Here is a 22365-nt window from a genome sequence, read left to right on the forward strand (position 1 = left end):
CCCAGCCTTTTTCCTGTTTTGGTCATCTTGTGACTAAAAGCTGAGCCAAGTTAATATGTTTTCAACGAACCTTGATGGATTGTGTGTCTCTGTGTCATTCAGGCTGTGTGGCGAGTGTAGATAAGCCCCCTTATGAGGTGAAAACCCCTCCCCATCCTGCAGTCTCCCCTCCTCCAGCACCACCAGCAGGAATAAGGGATGTCAGGGCTGTTCCTCTTTCTGGCAGTGCTCATTGTCTCCTGCAGCATCCAGGTGTGTCCTAAGAGCTCACTCATACAAACATGTACATACAGATGAAGGCAGGAAGGCACACAGTTTTTCTAAAGTTCAAAATCCTCCAAGCAAATGATGTGTGAACTGCACTTAGTCTGTGGCCTTTACCCACCATGAAGAATGGTTGTTTACTTCTTCTCTGTTGAACTGAAACAAGTACATGCCAGTTTGCTAAAATGGCTTGTCTGAGGTTCTCATTCTGAATATTTCATCTAAAATATAATCAGACAACATCAGAACATCCACAAATACCAGACCTTCTTGTTGTATCAGAATGCATTATTCTGTTTTTATAATATTTTTATCGTATTACGTCCTCTGGGCGTCACCATCTCCTCCTCAGGTGTCTCCTGCTGCTACATTGGACAAGCTGAAGGAGGACTGGAAACAGTACATGGAAGAGTGCGAGCATAACAACAGTCAGTATCCACCCAGCACCGGTGAGCTGAACATATTTGGATATATTTTTTTGTAGCTGAAGTTGTTAGCAATGTTGTTGGAGCCTGTGTGGAGTTTGCACATTTTTCCTGTGTATGTGTGGGATTTCTCTGGGTACTCCGGTTTCTTCTCACAGACAAAAAACATCTCATTTGCACAAAAAAGCTGATGCAAAGCACTCAATAGTTAAGATTTGTGTTTTCATTAAAATATAATTGAAAAGTAAGAAGAACAAGAGGCTATGATTCCTAAACTATTCAGCACTCCTGAGAAAGTTATATGTGCACATAAGAGATATTTAAACGTAATGTCTTACAGATTTGTAAAATGATTTGTATTTAATATTATCTTGCTGGACAGTTACAGCAAAGTGAGTTATAGTTTGGTCATCATATAACAGAGAGGCTCCCTGTTCACACAATGATAAAACCACAAGGCTTGCCATTGCTTCCAGTAATATGTTTGCAGCAATGCGCTGTCCTGCTGCTCGTGTGCAACGTGAAAAGTGATGCCTCATAGAGAAATTGTTTAACTACAGGGTGAATTCTGCCCTTCAGTTTCATTATCTGTGTGCATGTTCACTACTGTTGGCATAAAACAAGCGAGCAGGTCCTCTCTGTCTTTTAAAAAAAAAATTGCTTCCCACACTTTGTGCAAAATCTCACCTCTCAACTCTTCGAGTCTGCAGATTTCATATACATTTCCTGCTGGTCCATTAGTGTGAAAGCACGCTGGCAGCTGAGGAGGACATGGGACCCGTCGCTTTGTCCACCTGAACATCCAGCAGCCCATGCGCTGTAACAATCAATGCTGATGAGAGGCATAATGAAATGGGGGAAAGTAGAGATAAAGATCAGCGATTTCAATATGAAAGTGCAGAAAATTCCCAATGACTTCCAGCAGAGATCACTTCAAAGATGTGTGACTCTATTAAAACACTCAGAGTAACTGAGACAAACTGGTCAGGCTAATTGTAACGACTGTGTGTTTATTTGTCTGTTGTGTTAGCAAAATAGCTCATGAACCACTGGGCAGATTTTAAAGAAACTCTCATTAAGTAATCATTGGGCGTACTTCTACAACTGATTATCTTTTGGAGTCAGTCAAATTAAAAAGTTGCCTTAGCAAACACAAAATGGCTATAACTAAAGTTAGATGTGTTGGTAGCTGAGAGTCATCCCCAGCAAATACTCCAAGTGCACAAAGATCATGTGAGATGTTTGTTTCAAACTTTGGCATGCAAGGCAGCAGGTGATATGGATTCCTTTAAGGAATGCTAGTTTTAATTTTACTCTTGTTTTTCTTTTTTTCAATCTCAGGTCTTGTATGCAACAGGATATTTGACAATTATGCCTGCTGGCCTGATGGACTCCCCAACACTACAGTCAGTGTGGCATGCCCGTGGTATCTACCATGGCACCATAAAGGTTAGAGACGTGTGAGTCTGTAGAGCTGTACCGGGTTTGTTACTGCAGAGTAGCGCCGCTGTCGTGATGGCTGCACTTTCCATTAAAAGCTTGTGTTGTGCGCACATGCAGTCCAACACGGCATGGTGTACCAGGAGTGTAACGCCAGCGGGCTGTGGGTGTCAATGAAGAATACCAGCGAGTGTGATCCTCGTGATCCAAGTCAGGTAAGAAAGGCAAGTGAAAAACGGACAAAAAGATGCATGTTTTGGCGAAAGGATTGCATTTTGACATAATTTCTTTTTAAATGAAGGAACAAAAGATCTAATATCTTTATTGTTTATATATATGTTTGAATTTGCAGCACTACTTGGAACATATTCGGATCATGTACACAGTGGGTTATTCCTTATCCCTGGTGGCTTTGGTATTGGCTCTTGGCATTCTTATATTCTTCAGGTAAACAAATCCTGGCTTGGTATTTGAAAAGTGTTGTAATACCTTTAGTATCTTGCAAATATGCAAATCAGATAAGGTTTTAGAACCATCTTGCACTGCATTTGCCAGGAAACTGCACTGCATGAGGAACAACATCCACATGAATCTGTTTGCCTCCTTCATCCTGCGAGCCCTGTCAATCCTGATCAAAGATGCTCTGCTGGAGGCCAACCACACATCACAGCACCTCAGCAGGGACCAGGTTCAGGCATTTCCCAGTGCGTCACCCCCGATGGAGCTGCTGGACAACAATGTAGTGAGTATTGACAGTGATCCTTACACTGGTTAATAAAACATCCTCAATCAGATTGTCCCGTATTATCTTCTTTACTCAGTTCTGTGCTTCAGAAAATTAAAGTGCAAAAATGGAACTAAAGCATTAAAAGAAAATGGATTTCGTTATCCCATAGGGTAAAAGCTCCAACAGCTAGTCGTGCACAAAGGGAAGATCCCTGTCTTTATTTGTGCCACAGCTGGCCGTTTCTGGGTTCAAAGTTGCTGCTTTTGTACAATCTGACTGCTGCCGGCTTGAAGCCTGAGGGAAATCTCATCTGCTCCGGTGCTGATCGGACCAAGTTCAGCTGAAACGTACTTAACATCTCTCTGCTTGCTGGGTTTTGTAAAAGTCATCTTCCTGCTCTCTTACAGACATCAATTAGCTGTCGCGTCGCGGTGGTGATGATGCACTACAGCATCATGGCTAACAGCTACTGGCTGCTGGTGGAAGGCATCTACCTCCACAACCTGCTGGTCATCACAGTGTTCACAGAGAGGAACTACTTCAAAATCTACTTTTGCATCGGCTGGGGTGAGATGGCTTTTTGTTGTGTGTTTCGAATCAGGGGAGTCATAGAAATTAAGTGCTATATTCTAGTTTTTGTGCTTGAGAAATGCAAAACAGTAGTGTGAAAAAAATTCATATTTTCTTTCAGGAACACCTTTAATATTCCTCATGCCTTGGGTCTTCGCTAAACATATTTCTGAAGATCACATGTAAGTGTTCCTCTTCATTATAAAAACATTTTTTACTAAGTCGTATTGAGTTATTGAGCGGCCAGTGCAGTTTTTTTTTGTAGAAATCAGGCAGCAGGATCATAATTAAAACTTTTGAGTAATCATTTAGATCACAGTGAACAAACTAGAAATTAAGAAAAAAAAAGATGAATGAAAAAAAATTGCTTCAATACTTAAAATAATAAAAATTTGGAATGGCATCAGGCTCAGAACAAATGATAAAAATAATAGATTCTGACTGATTTAAAAAAAAAGAAGAAAAGAAAAACAACAGTTTTTTTATTACCCAGCCTTTAGCTCTTATCTGCGATGATTAAAAGACTACAGGCCACTAATGATGATGTCATCAAGGCACTAATTTAAGTTAGGACCTAGAGACTCTAAACGATTTTAATTATAAGAATAATATAAACGGTTGGTTTATTATTAAAGGCTCCTCTGTCACAGCAAGCAGACTGACATCACTGTGCTGCCCATACATTTGCCTGTTTTTAAAAATGGCTTCATCTTAATTAACCGATTGCTCTACCTTTAGTATTACAATAAAACAAAAATTAAAATATTGTTGGTAAATTCCCAGTTTTTAGTTATAATGTTTAGCTGTTTGTGGCTGTGTTGAGTTTGTATTAGATTCCTGTTTTCTTCAGGTTGCCAAACATGGTCAGCAGCTGCTAAAAACTGCTCTAAATATTTTATGTTAACATTGTACAACCTTCTTACACACTCCTCCGGTTTATAAGTATTTAAAGCCACACTGCTCAAATGCTAAGCCAGAGTTGTTATGTAAAAAATGTAAAACCTGCAGCGGCGTTGTACATCCCCCTCTTATCAATCTAACAGAGAAAAGACTTCTCTTGTAGAAGCAGCAGCAAAACAGCCTTGTTTAAAGGCATGTTAAGTACAGGAAATATTACTGGTGTCCTCTGGCTGATATATTCTTTAATGTTTTTCCTTTTCAGGTGTTGGGAGCAAAATATAAACATGAATTACTGGTGGATAATCCGCGCACCCATTCTTGTTGCTGTTGTGGTAAATCTGCCCTTTCATTGTCACTCTCTTGTTGAATTTATTATTTTTTTTGTTTTTGTTTTGATCAAACTTTGGCAGTCAAAAAGTGCATTCCCCTGAAATTTCCACATGTGCAACTGGCATCTTTCCACTTTACTGAAGCTTGTTTGCACCAAATCGTACTCTATGCAGTATTAAACATGCTTCATTTATTCATAAAGTGCAAAAAGGCTGGTCCTGCTTCACATCCAGTGTCTTGGAAGCATGTCAGGACTCACGTGGGGTTAGCGTTCACATGTGCTCTCTCAGTTCAGAACATGTATTTAGCTCCGATTGGTTGTCGCTCCTACGTGAAGCCAGACATCCTGGCAGTTTCTATGCATTAATCGTCCTGCTAAGTGGCCGGTATCCCGCAGGAATTCCTGTGTTTGATTTGTTTTTGAGGAATAGGAGGGCTGGTCCTCATTTGGTTCCCCTTGTTGTTCGGATCCCAGCATTTTCAAAGTTCACATCTGAGCAGACAACTGTTCAAGGTAGAAAGGAGTTTAAAACACGAGTAATTCTTTTATTTAAAAAAATGTGCAGCTAAAATAGTCTAGATCTGTCCTGCAGTCAGATTACAGTTAGGATAAATTTATTCTGATATTTGTCATGATCATAGCTCAGGTTGTGTTTTAAACAATGATTAAATGAAGTTACACAGTTTTATTCATACACTGCGGCGCTGAACAGACACTGATGTGAAATTAAAAAAAACAAAAAAATGTTAAATGTCCTAATTAGGTCTGGCACATTTTCTTTAACTTAAGCCCTGAAAAATTAAAACCATAAAGGTTACATCATGAAGGATTTTCATTAGAAGAATGCCTGCTGTTTCTTGAAATGCCAGCCAGCTGGTGTGAGAATGCTTTTCTACTATTCATACTTTTAATAGATGCAGATTAAAATAGAAAGGGGGTTAATTTCATAAGGAGTTGACCTTTTGTTTATTAAGATGATCACTAAAAGTAGTCAATCAGTAGTCATTTTGTATTAAATATGAGGGAAAACTGAAGACTCTCTGTTTTAATTTTAAGATTTACTGTTTAAGATTCACTCTTTGATATGTGAACATTCTATTTCAGGGTTGTCATAACCACAAACTAAAGGCTCATATTAAATATTTACTTTAAAATAATGTAATAACTGACAGAAGTCTAAAGCCTAAAGTCATTATGGAAAACGTGCCTCTTTTATGCTTTTGTTGTTTTTCTTTGTGGATCTTCAAGTCTTCGCTTTTGCATCTCGAGCTGATTTGGATTCATCATGTTTTTTCCAAACCACTGTAGAGTTTTTCCACTGCTTTGTCCTGAGAAACTCTTAGGGCTGTATGTTTTGGGTCATTGTCTGTGTGTGCCGTGAAGCACTATCCCATCAGTTTTGCTGCATCTGACTGGATGCGAGCAGAAAGTTTACTCCTGAACGCTGCAGATTTCAAGCAGCTGCTTCTTGCTTTCTGTCACATCATCAATAAACTTGAGAGTCCCGGTGCGTCTGGGCGCCACGCGTCTTCGTGATGTTCCTCTGCCTCTGTCAGTTTTAAAGATCACATCGTTTGCTTTAGGTCATGAACCTTTTCAAGCTTTCTTTAGGTTCTTTCTTGGCTTCCTATCATTTTATTAAAGGCTGAACAAAGTTTGAATCATCTGAAGCTGGAGTTAAAGTCCATTTTGGACTTTTTAATTCTTGATGCTTTTGTTCATTTTGCATCTTAAAAGAAGTCATTTAGATTTGCTTTTGTAAAGTCTTCTTTTTCTCCACATAGTTAATAATATTTCCTTGGTAGGATGTTGTGTAGTGTTGTTTTCAGATCACGTAAATCTCAAAATTCAAGATTTCGGATAAAAATGAGTTATTATTTCTTAACGGTAGATAGTACAACACAATTACAGACAGAGTCCCACAGACAAAAAGCATTTAATCAAAACTAAATCCTTTTATCAGATGATGGGGCGTTGGAATGTGAATAGGGGATATTAAGTAACTTCATGGCTTCTGGAAAAATCCAGTTCCTCTGCCGAAGATGGCAGCACTCCAGCACAGTTTCAGTAAAACACATCTGAGATCTGCTCAGTTCAGATCACCGCCACGAACAAAACAAAAAAATACTCCTCTTTATGGTATGTAACTGCTAACAACCTCATGTCATTTCAGTGCATATATTTTTTTGCATCAGGCAGAAAGTAAACAAATAAGCTGGGAAACAGCAAACAAACACAGATGTGACTTTCAGCAATTCTGTGTTGTCTTTTGGAGCTATTTTACATTTAACCATCAGACTGGGTTGCAAGTAAGAAGAAAAATGCACAATCTAGTAAAAAAAAATGCAAAAAACAGGAGAAGAAGCTTTTAGAATGAAAAGTCTGTGTAATTATCTTATGTGAAAACAAGTGTTGCACAAGGAAAAATATGTAATATTAACTCTACCTTTGACCAATAAAAGAAGCTTTATACATCTTTGTTTTATTAGCATAGCAGCAAATGTTTCTTGACAATAATGTTGAACCTTTAAAAAAGATTTTTGTAAAACTTTAACAAATATCTCTCTGTCTTTTGCAGATCAACTTCCTCATCTTTATCCATATTATTAAAATTCTTGTCTCAAAACTTCGAGCGCATCAAATGAGATATACGGATTATAAATTTAGGTGAGTTTTCATCTCGGATAGCATTCTTATGCAGACATTTCTTGTTCTTTCTTTCTTGCAACTTCTTTCTCTTTTTTGTTCTCAGGTTGGCAAAATCAACTTTAACCCTGATCCCTCTTCTGGGCATCCATCAGGTGGTCTTTAGCTTTGTGACAGACGAGTCCACCAAGCAAACCATTAATTTACACCTCACAAAACTCTTCATTAACCTCTTCTTCTCCTCCTTCCAGGTTGGATCATGAAAACAATTATTCTGTTGTTTCTTTGCATACAAACCTCCAACCATTTCTACACTTAGTGATCGTTATCTGGGATCTGAAAACACCGATTCCTAACTTGGAGGTGTTTTTTTTTTTTTTAGTCCGTGTCAGAAGGGATTACATCAAAACACTGAAATTATTCAAACAGACTGTTAACAACTGTGTCACACTGTGACACGATGGCAGGGACCTTTAAGCTTTGGGGACCAAGATGACAGATGAGTCACACAAACAGAGCAAGAGAGAAGATGATGCAAAGAGGATCCCTAAAGCAAAAAAATATATATATTTTTTTTAAAAGTTCAGCTGTGCGACATTTTACTAAAACATAGCCGTTACTCTAATGCACATTTTGTTGTCAGATTCATTTTTTCTCTTTGCCTTTCATGAAAAAACAGGTTTTAATCTGTTTAATCTTGTAGTTAAAGAATGCTTTTAGCATTTATCAACATTTTATCACCTCTGCACTCATGTGGTGAAGTGGAAGACTCATATTATCTCTGTGTGTTTGTTTTATGTCAGCTCAGTGTGAGAGTTTCTGCAGCTCCAGTCTCCTCTTGCTTTCTTTCCTGTGAATACATTTCCCTCTGTCCTCAGTCCTCAGTCCTCAGTCCTCTGTCCTCTGATCAACCCCACCTCAGTAATGTCACTCTCACTGCAATCCACAGAACGGTGCAGCAAATTGTTTTTGTTTTGTTTCTGTATTTTTTTTTTTACATACTCAGAAAGTTGTCACAGATATTCTGGAGCAGTGCTGCCATCCAACTAATCTGGAGAAAAACAAAAACAGATCACATTTAGCAAAAATGACACAAGTGCAGCAGGCAGAAGAGGCCTGTTGTTCTTAGTCACATAAATGTGAAGGAAAAATTTATGAAAAGTGATTTTCTTGGTCTAAAAAAAGGTTTAAGCACCAAAACAAATCCCTCTTTTTGAGTTTGAACTTCAAGATTTACTAAACAAACTCTGAGTTTTCATTTTCTGTTTAAAAAAGTAAATGTTTCTTGCATATTACCTCTGCTTTAAGATAATAGTGAAGACTAATTTAATGTTGATTTTCTTCTCAGGGTCTCCTGGTGGCCATCTTGTACTGTTTTATCAACAAAGAAGTGAGTGACCTCAGCTGCACAGAATGTTGTCATCCACAGATTTGTCCATCATCACTGCTTTTGTTTTGCACTCTCCAAAGGTTCAGTCTGAGATCCTGAAGAAGTGGAAGCGCTGGAAACTGGGGAGGAACATTGAGGAGGAATACCGCCACACCTACAGCAATACTCCCAACACGAAGACGGGCAGCCTGCTGAACCACATCTCTCAGCTCTCTCACCTTTCGGACATCACTAAATCCTCCGCCCCGGTCTGCAGCCCCGAGGAGACACACATGCTTGTGGCCGGCTGCCACAACGGTTTGGTCCACAGCAAGGGCGGAGGCAACTGCACCTCCCAGCGGAACGAGGGAACCAGCAACTGCACCCTGATGGAGGACATCAGCCTCACGGATAAGATGCAGTGCTACGAGGCACGCACAGACAACGTGGAGAGCCACCTTTGAATGACAAACGGAGCGAGAACCTGAAGAAGGAAGCTGCCTTTGAGCTCGGCCGTGGCTCTGACTGACAGCTTTGGTTGGATGTAAAGAGGTGGGCTGACTGAGTGGGAGCAGATCTCAGTGAAGGAGGACGCAGCGGTCAGTTCTGTGACAGCACTGTGCCATGCATCAACCCTGTGCTGTGAGTCTTGTGAGTGGATTTCTCTCCAGACGTTTGACATCACACCATGTGAAGCCGCTGCCCACTGAACAACTCGTCTTGATGCAGATAAGCCATTAAAAGCTGCAACAACAACACATAAGACCACAAATAGCAACAAAAGAAACAAATATAAACTCAACGCCTCTGATTTAATGTTTGCTGTCTAACAAATGTGTGTTGTGTGGTACAGAGAGTTAACTGGACATTGGACTGTTCACACGAATGAAGACCAAACAAACTGTTAAAAAAAGGGGACAGAGACAGAAAACAAAGCTTCTTTTTTTACAGTGTATACTTTTCTCTGGTATGTTCAAACTGTTTCCTTGTCTTTACTGATCTTAATGAAAATGTACAAAGAGAGTAAAAACCATTCTGTTATCTGTACCTCATATACAGTAAGGTGACCACAGTGTTATTATTCATGGGAAATAGGCAGCTGGCTTAAATATAGAGTTTGAAATTAGGTCAAGGTATGATTATGAATGGAAATAAGCTAAAATAACCAAAGCTTGACTTTATGTTTTGAATAAAAGCATTATTTATTTAGGTCAAATGAGTGCTGCTGAGGGCTCCAGTTCTGATTGTTAAACGTGGTGACAAATGGACATGAAGAATGAAAATGCATTTGTGCAGAAATCCCGAACCTGTTGCAGCGCCTCTGAAACAGACTGCTTTCGTCATGTTACAGTGCTGACGTGCCGATTTACTGAGCTGTGGTGAATCAGCCGCTCAGAGTGCGTGCCATAAAGTGCCGTCAAATCAGCGCCAACATTTTGCTAATGCTGCCAAAAGGTCAGACAGATTCTACTAATGACTGCACACCACTGGGCCTCTCTGTGGACGGTGTTTAATATGCAGCCATGTGCTGAGTCCACAATAAACACTGAACAAAACTCGACAGCAGCCTGAAAGAAGAACAAAACTTCTCGAATAAGTGTTAAAATGATAAAGTTAGAGGTACATTAGGTTGTGAATAAATAAAGGTTAGCCACCTGCATTAATCGGGCTTTTGAGCTAAAAAAATTGACCAGAACTAACTGAACTTGATTTTGTATGTTTGACTATTTGCACACTGTTAATTTATAATTGGTAAATGTTGTGTATATATATTTGAGTGTATGTGATGATTTCATTGGGCTGCAGTCAAATTCCTTTATGCCTTTTAGTGAATGTGCGGCGTGTGTATACTTTCGAGGTATGAATGCATGCGGTTTTAGTATTTGTGGAAGTTTTACAGTAAAATGCTTTACTATCAAAGGCCAAAAGGTAAGAGGATGAGATAAAAACCAGTCCGACACAGAAGTCAAAGGTCATTACAGATCATTCTCTCTTCAGCTTAAATAATTTAGCACTTCATGATATTCCCGGATGTCCTGCCAATATAGGACATGCAGAAAAATAAATGGTTCTGCTGTTTATTATGAAGTCCTGATGCTCATCAGAGCAAATTAGAGCACAACAGCAGTATTTTTGTCATGTCAGATAATTGCTGTGCTTCATCCAGTTGCTGCTGTTCAGTGGGTAAAGAAAAAAAAAAAAAAGAAATATGCAGGTGAAAGCTATTTTCCATCAACGTCTACTGAGGGTTGTAATAGTACAAGTATACCCACCCAATAATTGTGCTGGGACCATGAAGCACACAGAGGAGTGGAGGGAACGCTTGCATACTCGCGCAGTAACACAGAAATATGGTATGCATTGAGTCTAAAAGAAAAACTTCAGTAAAAGATGATTATATTGCTACTTTTAACGTGAAATCTGTATTTTAATGACTTGTGACCGTATACATATTTGAACTTTAGGTCACTCCCCTTCCTGGACCAAAGCAGTTCTGGATGAATGTATTCTTTCAAACCAGTATGTTCCTTTTACTTTTCTCCTAAAGGTGGTTATGTACAGTGTTTTCTGTGTGAAGAACAGATCCGATCAGTGACTGAATTCAGGTGTAAACAGTTCATCATGTATTATATCCTCTTTGTGCAAATGGTGAACGAATAAATTTCAGTGTATGTGGAACATGACTTTACCTTGCAGTTGCTTCTGTGCGGTGAATTAGGAGGACTTTAGCTTTGCAAAATTGTCACTAACTTAGAAGTAAAAGGAATACTTATTTCTACATTTACATCCTCTCCTTTTTTTGTCTTTTTACATTGTTTCTGCACGTGGCTGTTGGAGACAAAACAGTTAAAAACTTTAAATTAAATTAAACAGCAAGTTGCTAAAACCTCTTCTTTTGTAGTGCACCCTGGACTGTACGGTGGTCAGTGCTTACTGTGGAAAATTCAAAGCCTAATAGGGAAGACAGAGTCTGGAAAATATTCTTTCATATCTGGGTGGGAAAAAAGAAAAAAAAAAGAACAAAATGCTCCTTCAGCACTCGGATGTTAGCTGTAGGGAAAACAAAGCCTGTAATTTTAACACAGAGTGGATAATTCAGCTCATTAAGTGACAAGAAACTGGCAATTAATACTGGTTTGAAGTTAGAATATAAATTCACTCATCTCTGTCGGTGATTAGAACTTCAACAGGCTATTGAGATGTTGTCTTTTCAGCCCACAGATCTGCAAAGGAAGCTTCTTGGCTGCTTCTTCAGCAGTTTTTTATCGAATGTAAAAAAAGGCAAATGTTGAACTCTGGTGAAATGTGGTTTGACTTTTTGTTTGTGTAGCTGAGTTTTCGAAGCAACCATGTTTCTGAAGATGACACATAGACAAAAAAAAAAAAAACCTGGCAGAAAATCTCTCCTTATTTACCCAAATTTCACATTTTTTTCTGTTTTCCACAATAGCGTGACGTTTAATGGAATTGTTTTAAAGCAAGAGACAACCCAGGCTATCATTAAAGCAAATAACAGGGTATAATAAAATGTAAGTAAATGTACCAAGGGGAAAGGTCAATGTATGTGTTTTCTCCCCGAGGCCTGGGAACAACTGAGCCGGTGTCCTGATGTGAACAAACTGATTATGTGTGAATGGGCCATAAAGCTGGTGAGTTATTTTCAACCTTCAGCTCTCTGACAGGCATGTGTGGCTCTCGCGCTCTCATCGCCTCCCTGGATCTTCTGTGTGGCACAGCTGGAGAGGAACAGTATCCAGTCAATGAATATTTAATGTTCAAAGGTTTCACCAAGACGCCCGGACACAGGGCACACCATTACAGCATGTGAGTGTGTGAGTGTGTGAGTGTGTACACTGCTTTTTACGTCACAGTATTACAGAGACATTATTTGTGGATCGTAACGAGTTATTGTGCTCTTCCTGATTTGCAAAGACTGATAACTGTATATTTAATTTGCACTTTTGAGAAAGTTGCTGCGTCGTTTTATTTCACATAAGCTTCGTAAATTAAAATGCGCATCTGAAATGGAAAAATTTACTTAAAACAATTCTTCTTCCTACAGTTCAGCATGCCACTGTTTGACCTGAAACATAAGAAACTGACAAATATATTAATGTTATAAAAACAGCAGTTAGTGGTTATACTCTTGACTCTTGTTTTTTCTTTTGGTATCAGTTTTTCTTTTGCCACATTTCTCTTACAGTTCTCAAATATTTGAAGGAAAGAAAGGAAAGTTTTACTGTGACAGTATTTTAGAAACAATATCTTGACACTTCTCTAAACTCTGTTAATTCAGTTTAGCTATTGATTATCAGCAAATCAATTGATGCCTTCTACTGCCACATAAATCCTCCTCTGCAGACAGCTCCCATTCATCACACCGTTCCTCCTGCATTGACTGAGTTTTGTGACTGATAGTTTCACAAAAACAAAATATGTGAATTTTTTTTTTTGCTTGGACCAGATCATTGTCTCTCAGGTTACGAGGATACGCAGGAAAACAAAACCACTCACTGTTTGGTCTCACAACAGCTTCGGGCCAAAAGATGCATTAGAATATCGTGAACTTGGCAGCTTGCTGTGCATATCTGTTCCAGTTTGGTTGTTTCTATAAAGCATCGTTTTGCACTAATAATAATCTTTGGGCTAATTATTTTTTAAAAGAAGGTACAAACAAAGAAGTGTTCACTTGAACCACTATAAGTTTTTGGGTTTTACATCTTGACCAGTAACATGTGACTCATTCCATTTTACAACTTTCACAAAAAAAACATAATGTTAAATAAAAACTTTTGTTTCTGCATAATAGCAACTTAGAACTGCAAATACTTTTAACCTTATTTTTTTGGCAAAAAAACAACAACAAACTGGTTGTTTTATGCAAAACACTTTCCCCATGTTTCAAATTTGGCTCACTGCTCAGCAAAATTAGCATTATTTCCCTTGTTTCACAGAAGGCAGGTCAGGAGAGACAAAGCTCAGATTCAAGGGTTTGGTTAATGTCTGGGCATCATCAGTCAGGTCGTTAGAGCTCATTAGCCTTATTTGTGTCTCTAAAGCCGAGCAGAGTCCCATGAGTACACACAGACTGGGTCAAAGCCAATTTACCGAAGCTACGACGCCCACGTGTAATATGAAGAAGACTCTCTCATCTTACATGCACGCTCAGACACATCTGAGAGATGCCCTTCTGTAAGGCCTGAAAGTCTGTCAACACCCCTCCACTATCCTGTCATGAGCATGACAAATTAAATCAACCGAACGTGCAATCAGATTGAAATACAGAATAAGATGAACAAATTCAATATGCCCGACCGTGTGGTGTTTTATAGCGGAAGCAGTGAGGCGGAGTGACTGACACTGCTGTGCGTAAGTTCAGAGTTGGATTACTGAGCTTCTCTCGGATTAAAACACGAACTGTTTCCAGCCTGTGTTTAGTACATGAGCATACTAATGAGCAGTGGGGATGCTTTTATGAATAGATTTGTTTCTCTGCACTGATCAGAGATGACCTCCATTTTCACACACAGGAAAGTTGTTTTGTTTTTTTCCACCGTGACACAACATCTTTAACACACACAAGCTCAGAAAAACTACCGTCTCCACGGCTCGTCACCTGCTTTTCATCTGCCTGTTGCTGCACAAGCTGCTGATGTAGAGGCTACTGGAGCAGCGCCGACAACAAAAATGTTACGGATGTTTGCACAACTGATGGTATCCATCTACCAACTTCTGGGCTTTTTGCTTCCAAGCTACTTTTACCTTTTACTCCACGTTTATGATTGACTCTGCCCCTTCTGACAGAAAAGAGAAGAAGGGGAGCAGAAAGGACTTTGTTGCTCCACCTTTGCACCATATAATTGGTTTCATGCTGCTGGTTATTGCTAGAATGGAATGGGGTTCTTTTGGTGAAACTTTTTGGGTAATAAAAAGAACAAGTAAAGCAACAATCAACAGTTTTGACACATTTACAGAAGGCATGACCAATTTTTAAAACACTAATATCCATGATCAACATATTTCATATAGTTATAATCGATTTACTAAAGATCCAAACAGCCATAATGTTTTAAACATTTTTTATGTGTAAATTGCTAATTTGAACATTCATCTTTCCAGATTTTAGGTAGATTTTTAAACTTGTAAACACAATGGTCAGAAAGTTTAAAGAGATATCATTTAAATAAAGTGAGAAATATGACATTTAATTAAGTAAATTCAGTCAAGCAGCATCATGTTACACAAAGAGCACAAAATGACTCACATGATGGTGTTTAAGATGTGTTATGGATCATACTGCTGATACAACATAGATTAAACAGAGAGGACACACTGTAATGTGTTAATTAGTGACGTTGTGCAGTCGAGGATTTTATTTGTTTACATCTGAAAAAAAGCCAATGCAAGTTGTTTCTCTGTTTTCTGCTTCTCTAAGCAGTTTTCTAAGTCAACAAACTCTACCGTAAAGCAAATATATTACCCCAAATGTGAACTTTAAACTTTTCTGCCAAGCTGAAATTAATGAGCTGCACAGCAGTGCTGATGTCAAATTAGCTAGTTTTATTATTATTTTTTATTATCTATTTTTCGAACACTTTGTTCCTGCTCTTGGCTTGCTTGCCTTTTCCATATCAGATTAAAATAAAAAAGGACAGCCAGACACTTTTGCAGTTCTAAATAAAAAATTAGATATAAATGGTTTTGTAATACCTTCAAAAGCCCTGACAGTGAAAGCAAGGCAATTTTACACCTGCTCAAATTGGTTCCTTCAATTGCTTTCTATCCTGATATAATTTAGAAGCTGGTATCTCATTTTTATTGTGTTTAAAGTACAAATAGTGTGACCAATCAATGGTCAATCAACTGTAACATTTTGCAGATGACTTGTGAGCAAATGGTGTTTTTTTTTAAAGTCACTCCCTGATTAATTGGCTTTGATGTGTGGGATAAATGATTGTTTTAATTTGATAATGTATTAATCTATCTTATCTGGCATTTGTAATATGCCTTACAGCATCTTACATCAGTGCATCTGTTTCAGAAAGTGGAAACAAATTCTGACAAGCTGCAGAAGGTTTATTTGTTTCAGCCTGAAGAGCTTTGAGAAACGGTTTCTTTTGACAGACAGATTTGTGCTGCTGAGTGGAAACACTGGCATTCAGCAAACACTCCAAGCTCATGTTTTGACAGATAAAAAGAGAACAAAGCCAAAAGAGGTGTGTGGACAGGTAAAAAGAAATAATAAAAAAAAGATCCCAAACGACCAAAACATCAAATTTTATTTTAGGCTGAAATGTCTGAAAGGTTGAAAAGTTGGTTGTGACAAAAAGCTTCCTGATATTGTCAGGGCGCTCACTGAGGCTCATTCTGCTGCACAGCTCTGTCCCGAGTGACCTTTTTTTGTTTATTGTCCGTATAAACCACTCGCTGTGTTGCATCGAAGCAAAAAGCAGCAACAGGAGCTGTTACAAGATTTGTCCATTTGTCCTTTCTGTCTCTCAGTGGAGGCTGCAGGGTATCAGATGTATCATCTGATCTGAAGAGAGAAACTGGTTTTAAAAGTGCTCCTCGAGCCGGACCAATCCACCGAACCTGACTGCTTCACCTGGAACTGTGACATAAAACAACACTTTCTCCACTTGAATTAATCCAATGAGCGCAGCTAAAAGTGGGCAGTTTTAATGTTTACAAGATGTTTTAAGATGAGAGAAACGTTTCAAACATACGGCACTTTCTCTTTCTTTTCTTTTTCCTTCCTGGCACTCACAGGCATGACTGCTAAACAACAAACAGATGAGCATAAGGAGCTGTTTTTACTTTGCCTCACTGCAAAAGAGGCCTTCTGGCTTACATCTATGTTGACTTAAAGCAATAATAAATTCAGCAGACACGTTGGTCCTCTGTGAACGGTTTGGGAAATTTTCTCACCCTCAACCCTAAAATCGAAGCAAGAGGGCAAATTTTCTTTCCCTGGATTTATTCATCATCTTGACTTTTTACAAAATAATGTTCAACTTACAGTAAACAAATCTGTACGATATAATTGGTGATGAAACTAATTTAATGTTAGGTTGATATTTAATACATTTTCCTGTCTGGATTTATAATTGGGATGAATCTAGTTGCCATTTGAACTTTAGACTTTATGGGCTGTTTTCATGTCAGCTTCCCTGACATAAAGTTTTTATTCTCTCTCCGGTTACAATATGAATCTGTCAGCACAACAATTTAAAGTGAAGGCGATGGTAATAAAGACGATTCATTCTTTTAGTCTTCAGCTATTTCCTGAATGCCGTTTTTGATTAAACGTGTCTCACAAAATCACAACTTTCTGCCAAAAGAAAGAGTCAAATATCTGCCCACTTCATCTGCTGCAGGAATCAGAGGACACCAACTGGTTTCTGATGACCTACAAGGATGTTGTTGTTTTTTTTTTTTTTTAAGTATGGCTGTAGCTTACCTGAATAAATTCTATATTTGCACCAGAATAATGAAGTCACATTAGTGAGAGTGCAAACCTGAGTGAAAATCTACGTGTTAAAACCTGACATGCATTTTTAATGTCTTCACAAAGCCACCTACACAAACTTTGATTACAAATACAGAAAACTGACTGCCAGAGAAATAAGATGTAAAAAAAACCACTTTAAAATTCCTGTCAGAGAGGAATAAATTAAATTAAATATTGAAAAACGCACCCTTATGTGCCTTTTCACCAGAAGATTCAAAGCCTTTCAGAAGACAGCCTTTAATAGTTGTTGAATTGCAAAAACGTAATGAATTAAATACTAACAAAATGCAGTGCAAAGTAGGTTGTAAAATTTAACATCTCGTAAAAAAGACTTTAAAAATTGGCCCAAATTGGAAAAAAAGCAACAGCAATTTAATTTTGTCTACATAATATGTCATCGGAGCTGCAAAAGGTTTGTGTGGAAGAAATGTAAATTAGGCCTAAAAGAGATAAAACACAAAATGTATGTGATGTTTAAGTAAAAATAGCAACTATTCAAACTTTAAAAGAGAGTAAAAACTTATAATTTTGGTTTGAATAAAGATCCAGTTTCTGTAACTGTTGCATCAGGATGCCAGTCTCAATCTTCTCCCCTTTTTTCCTCATTTCATTCCTTTTTTCCTCATTTCCTTTTATTATGATTATTATAGTGTGCAGGCCCTGCTGCTCTGAGTTCTGCCTCTTTATGTGATCATTCTGGTTTCTACTGACACGTGCATCTAATATCAACACCACCCAACAGAAAAGGCTGAGCTGGACAACTGCTCATCACCAGATGATTAAAATCACCTCCACTCATGTGGATTGGTGCGACAGTAGCTCTTCTCCTTGTGTCCTCCTCCTCCTAGAACCCACACTCTTTGTGTGTCTGGAAACACACACAAGACAAGTAAACCATTTGTATTAATTCCTGGACTTTGACCTATCTGCATCCATCCTGCTGAAGATGTTAGCAAAATATCTCTCTTGTCTGACCAGCTTCTGAGTCTACTCTTTGCAGTTTATCACACGTTTTTCATTAAAGCCTTTATCTGTCCCAGGTCTCTGGGGTCAGCAACCTGAGTCTTGTTAAAACTTTAAAAATCATAACATCCTGAGGTTAAGACTGCAAAACTCATTTACCCTCTGAGTATAATACAGTCACTTGGTTTATTTTGTGATAAGTAGTTAAAGCCCTGTGTTGCCTAGATTTTTGTTGGCATATATAATGATATATAAAATATATAAACCCTGAATTTATGTTTCATACGAGCATAAAGGCATGATGTGTTAGCTTAGCAACCTATTTAAGTCAACGCTGTGGAGGAAACGAATAAGAACTAACTAAGAGTTAATTGGATTACGTCATTAAAAGCTCTGTATTGGATATAGAAGGACAAATCATTATGAGATAAAACCACAATCTGAGCAATAACACTTTGGCTTGAATGGATTTTCTTGACTTCTGAGATCAATAAGCCTTTTGACCAGAAGCAGACAGCTTGACACTTGTGTGACCTTCCTAATTGAACTCTCTGACCATACTACAACCTTCTTACTCCAGACTTTGCCTGAAGGACCAAATTTAACTTCCTGTTTAAGGTTTCATGACCAAAGTGATGGCCTTAGTGAGAAGTTAGCATTTCATGGCCTTGTTGCACTCAGTGAAGCTGTCCCCCAACACTTCGGCTGCAGGGATATCCACTTCCTGCAGCTGCTTCACACTGAGGAAGAGTCAGGTCCAGTGAACAGAAGCTGCCAGGAGATTAAAACCGCAGCTCTGTATGCATTCGTTAACTCAGCAGCTTGGTGAGTACAGATGCAGAACAAAACAGTGAACTCCCCCAGGTAGGAAATGTAAGCAAAGAAATTGGCACAAATTACTACTTTTGGGATTTTGCTTGTCTATCGATCAGCAAAGAAGGGTTGTTTTTGAGTAAGAGAAACATTTGACTTTATCTTTGCCCGTTAATTCATTCCACATGAACCATGTCCCATGAGTGCACTAAATCCCTTCGGCTGGGGTCTCCACCTGGGCAGGAGAGTGTTGCAGGCAGTGGAAGCCTAACTGTGATGCTTTACAGGTCACTTACTTTGTTTCAGGTCAAACGTGATCTATTTACTGCTCCCCTGAGGATCAGTCACACATGAGGTAATCCAGAAAGACCTTGGGAAGGACTTAAAGTGCTGTGGAAATTATTGGAAAAACTGTAAAAGTAAAAAAAAAAGTTCACTTTGCACTCTAAAAAATGGAAAAACTAACAACCATCCTGGTTGATTCAATCACAAGTTGATAGCTCTAAATATTATTTTATAAATACAAATAAAATGTGTATAAAGATCTCACACACAAAAAACAGATGATCAGAATCAGTAGCAGGCTTTGAGCTGCTTTCTACACATTACTGTGCACACAATAACTGTTTTTATGACACACTAACAAAAAAGCTCGATTGTAGTAATGTAATGGCATTGACAACGAGCATTTTATGATAAGGTGCAATGACCTCCAACAACAGTCAAAATAAAATGTACTCTGTAGGAGGCACTCACCAAAAAGCCACTGTGATATTATCCTGATAAAAAAGCCTTTTAAATCAGCAGGTAGCTGTGTTCAGCTTTAACCGAGCTCACTGAATGCTTCCCAAACCACCTCTGATTGTGTCCTGAGCGATCAGACCCGAATGTGTCTACTGAAAAAAAAATCAAGTTTTTATCTGTGTCAAGGTAAAGTTTCTTTAAAATGTCATGCGTGGCTTCAAATGTTTTATCCAGCGAGGGAAGATATGAGATTCTTAATGCAAAAACTATTACTCTCAGAGACTGTAATTCTAATCTATATAATCACTGAATATCTGTCTGCTGATTATAGAGCAAACCACAAAGTCATATCCCCCGAACAGACTCCTCTCTCAGCAGCTAGCCTCTCTGAGGGTGGTATTAACATGCTGAACTGAGACATTCACTGTTTTAATGCCAGCATTTGGAAATAGATGGGGTGGTTGCAATAACCCACTTACTATCTTATCTGTTGTAAAGAATAAATAAGTGAATGTGTATCTAACCTTGAGAGAAGTAAATGGACTAGAGACAGGTTGGACAAAAGTTGTTTTTGTTTGCTTGGCTGGGAGGATTTTTTTTTTTACTGGTTTGCTTTTATCCAGCAATATTCTAAGTATTTGTACATAATGTATTCATTCATTATGCTCAACTATCACGTGTTTCAAAGAAAAGTCTGAACCAAAGCCAAAACTACTGTTTTGCCAGATGAGAATTTTTTATTTATTTATTTTTTTTTTTATGGCAAGAGTTCAGATTGAAGATTGATTGGGGATGTAATTGGAATTCAGCACAATCAATGAAGCTTGAGCAGCAGTGATGCAGCGCACATTTATTAGGCACCACGTCTCCTGATAAATATGGAAAAGAAATATCTTCCTCATCACTTGTCCTCGTGTCTGTACGTGTCAAGGCTCTGGAAAACAAAACTGGAGAAAGATGTCTGTTGGAGGAAAAAGAATGTGCCGTTTGAGCTGAGGGGATTTCGTGGTTTTCACCCTCTGAGTAAAAGCGAACATCGAGTCTCAGCTTACATAAGGACCTTGTTGATTACAACATCCATTCTGAACAGGCACCCATTTATTTACTCAGCATGGGTCTTACAGTTCCTGTGAGTTGTTGTGATGGATTTAAGGACAGGTTATCCATCATCACCATACGGCAGTCAGGCACCTTCGCAATCCAAGAACACTCACACTTTTTTATTTGTTACTTCACACCATGTTAATAGAGCAACAGGAACAGGAAGCACAATGTTTCACTTGAATGTCTCTGAACACAATCTATCCTATTTCAGCAATGTGTTACTTCTTTTGATGGACTAGCCAGTGAACCAAATATGAGAGAAGGCCACTCACACTTTACTGTCTGGAATACAACCAGGATCCTAATTAGTAGAAATGAGATTTTACAAAGGCTCAAAGGAGGCTTCATTTGCATGTGCTTTGTGTCTCTTAATCAGAACTGACCTTTAGATGACAGTAGAAGAGATGCTTATGAATTGGCTTCATAAAACAAAATGAATGTAACACTAATCAATAAATTAAACCAAATTAATAAACCATTAACACCCCTTAGCCTTCATATTTGATGAAGTCCTCATCAAGCAGAGTTTCTGTCGTCTGTATAAGGTTGTGCTGTTTATAGGGTCCAGAAAAACTGATAGGATGAAAACAGACAGCTTAATTGGAAACAGAATTAGACCTGCACTGTGTATCCCTTCTCTCACTTGGGTGTTTCCAGTTACCGCCCACCTGTATGGATGTGGTGGAATTATTCTGCGCCGAGGCCAAGTGTTTCCACTCTGCACAGTTTCGAGTCGGTCGATCCTCCCCAAAACCTGAAAAACAGAAGTTTCCCCACTCATAGTCACTCACTGTGCTTCAGTTATTACTGAGTTTCCCTCGTGAAAATAAAAAAAAAAAAGCACATTCAGCTTAAACATCACAAAGGTTTTACAATTTCACAAAACAAACTACTGTGAGTCCAGTCGACACAAACCAGGAAACATTTTATGCTCATATAAAGAAAGCTTAAAAGACTTTTAAAATAATAGCATCAATTTTATTTAAAGATTTGTCTTTTATAGGCACTTAAATAAATTGGAACCTTTTTGTTTTGTCAACCCTTCAATAATCTGGGCCCAGGTGACTGACTCAACCGCTGGACAATATTCACATTCAAAAACTGCTGAATTGCTTTTTTCTATGTTTTGGTTGAATGTCCATCTGTGTTGTGAAGCCCTGTCCCTTCAGCTATGCTGCTTAAAGGTTGAATCTGTTCAGACACCTTATCCCCTGTCAAAACGACAGAAAACAGGGCATTGGTGCATGACTCAAATGGCCTTACAGGCTTAAAACAAAAGCCAAAGCAAGCTGGCTTTACGGCTGACAATCCAGAAAACCTAATCAGAACCAGCTGCAAAATACCCTGAAATACCTCAAATAAATCTCAAACCACAAACAGTCTTCTGGTTCTTTCGCTGAAAGGCTTAACTGAAGCCATAAATGATGATAATTATGCCATCTGCATCCGATGAGGGGTTAAGGCAGGATTCAATACTCAACGGTGGAGAGGCCTGGCATTTGGATTTAGGGTAAACGTGAATGAAAAGTAAGACAGTTGACGCCTGAAATGAGTATG

General features: G+C 38.5%; 1 protein-coding gene across 3 annotated transcripts in view; it reads left to right on the forward strand.

The window, feature by feature from the left end:
• The window catches only part of gcgra (glucagon receptor a), a 37791-nt gene extending 26859 nt beyond the window's left edge, over nucleotides 1–10932 (forward strand). The window contains exons 3-15 of one of the 3 annotated variants that reach the window (XM_025007860.2): nucleotides 103–252; nucleotides 617–713; nucleotides 2031–2138; nucleotides 2250–2353; nucleotides 2482–2576; nucleotides 2685–2871; nucleotides 3264–3423; nucleotides 3548–3608; nucleotides 4589–4658; nucleotides 7236–7324; nucleotides 7410–7554; nucleotides 8652–8693; nucleotides 8774–10932. In XM_025007860.2, coding sequence (XP_024863628.1) covers nucleotides 199–252; nucleotides 617–713; nucleotides 2031–2138; nucleotides 2250–2353; nucleotides 2482–2576; nucleotides 2685–2871; nucleotides 3264–3423; nucleotides 3548–3608; nucleotides 4589–4658; nucleotides 7236–7324; nucleotides 7410–7554; nucleotides 8652–8693; nucleotides 8774–9136 — 1575 coding nt within the window. In that variant the 5' untranslated portion in view covers nucleotides 103–198 and the 3' untranslated portion in view covers nucleotides 9137–10932. The remainder of the gene's footprint in view (nucleotides 1–102; nucleotides 253–616; nucleotides 714–2030; nucleotides 2139–2249; nucleotides 2354–2481; nucleotides 2577–2684; nucleotides 2872–3263; nucleotides 3424–3547; nucleotides 3609–4588; nucleotides 4659–7235; nucleotides 7325–7409; nucleotides 7555–8651; nucleotides 8694–8773) is intronic. The other 2 variants (XM_025007861.2, XM_017425465.3) reach the window with 2 other exon arrangements.
• Nucleotides 10933–22365: the final 11433 nt, after the last annotated feature.

The sequence above is a fragment of the Kryptolebias marmoratus genome, linkage group LG12, assembly GCF_001649575.2.
Source record: "Kryptolebias marmoratus isolate JLee-2015 linkage group LG12, ASM164957v2, whole genome shotgun sequence".
Lineage (NCBI taxonomy): Eukaryota > Metazoa > Chordata > Actinopteri > Cyprinodontiformes > Rivulidae > Kryptolebias > Kryptolebias marmoratus.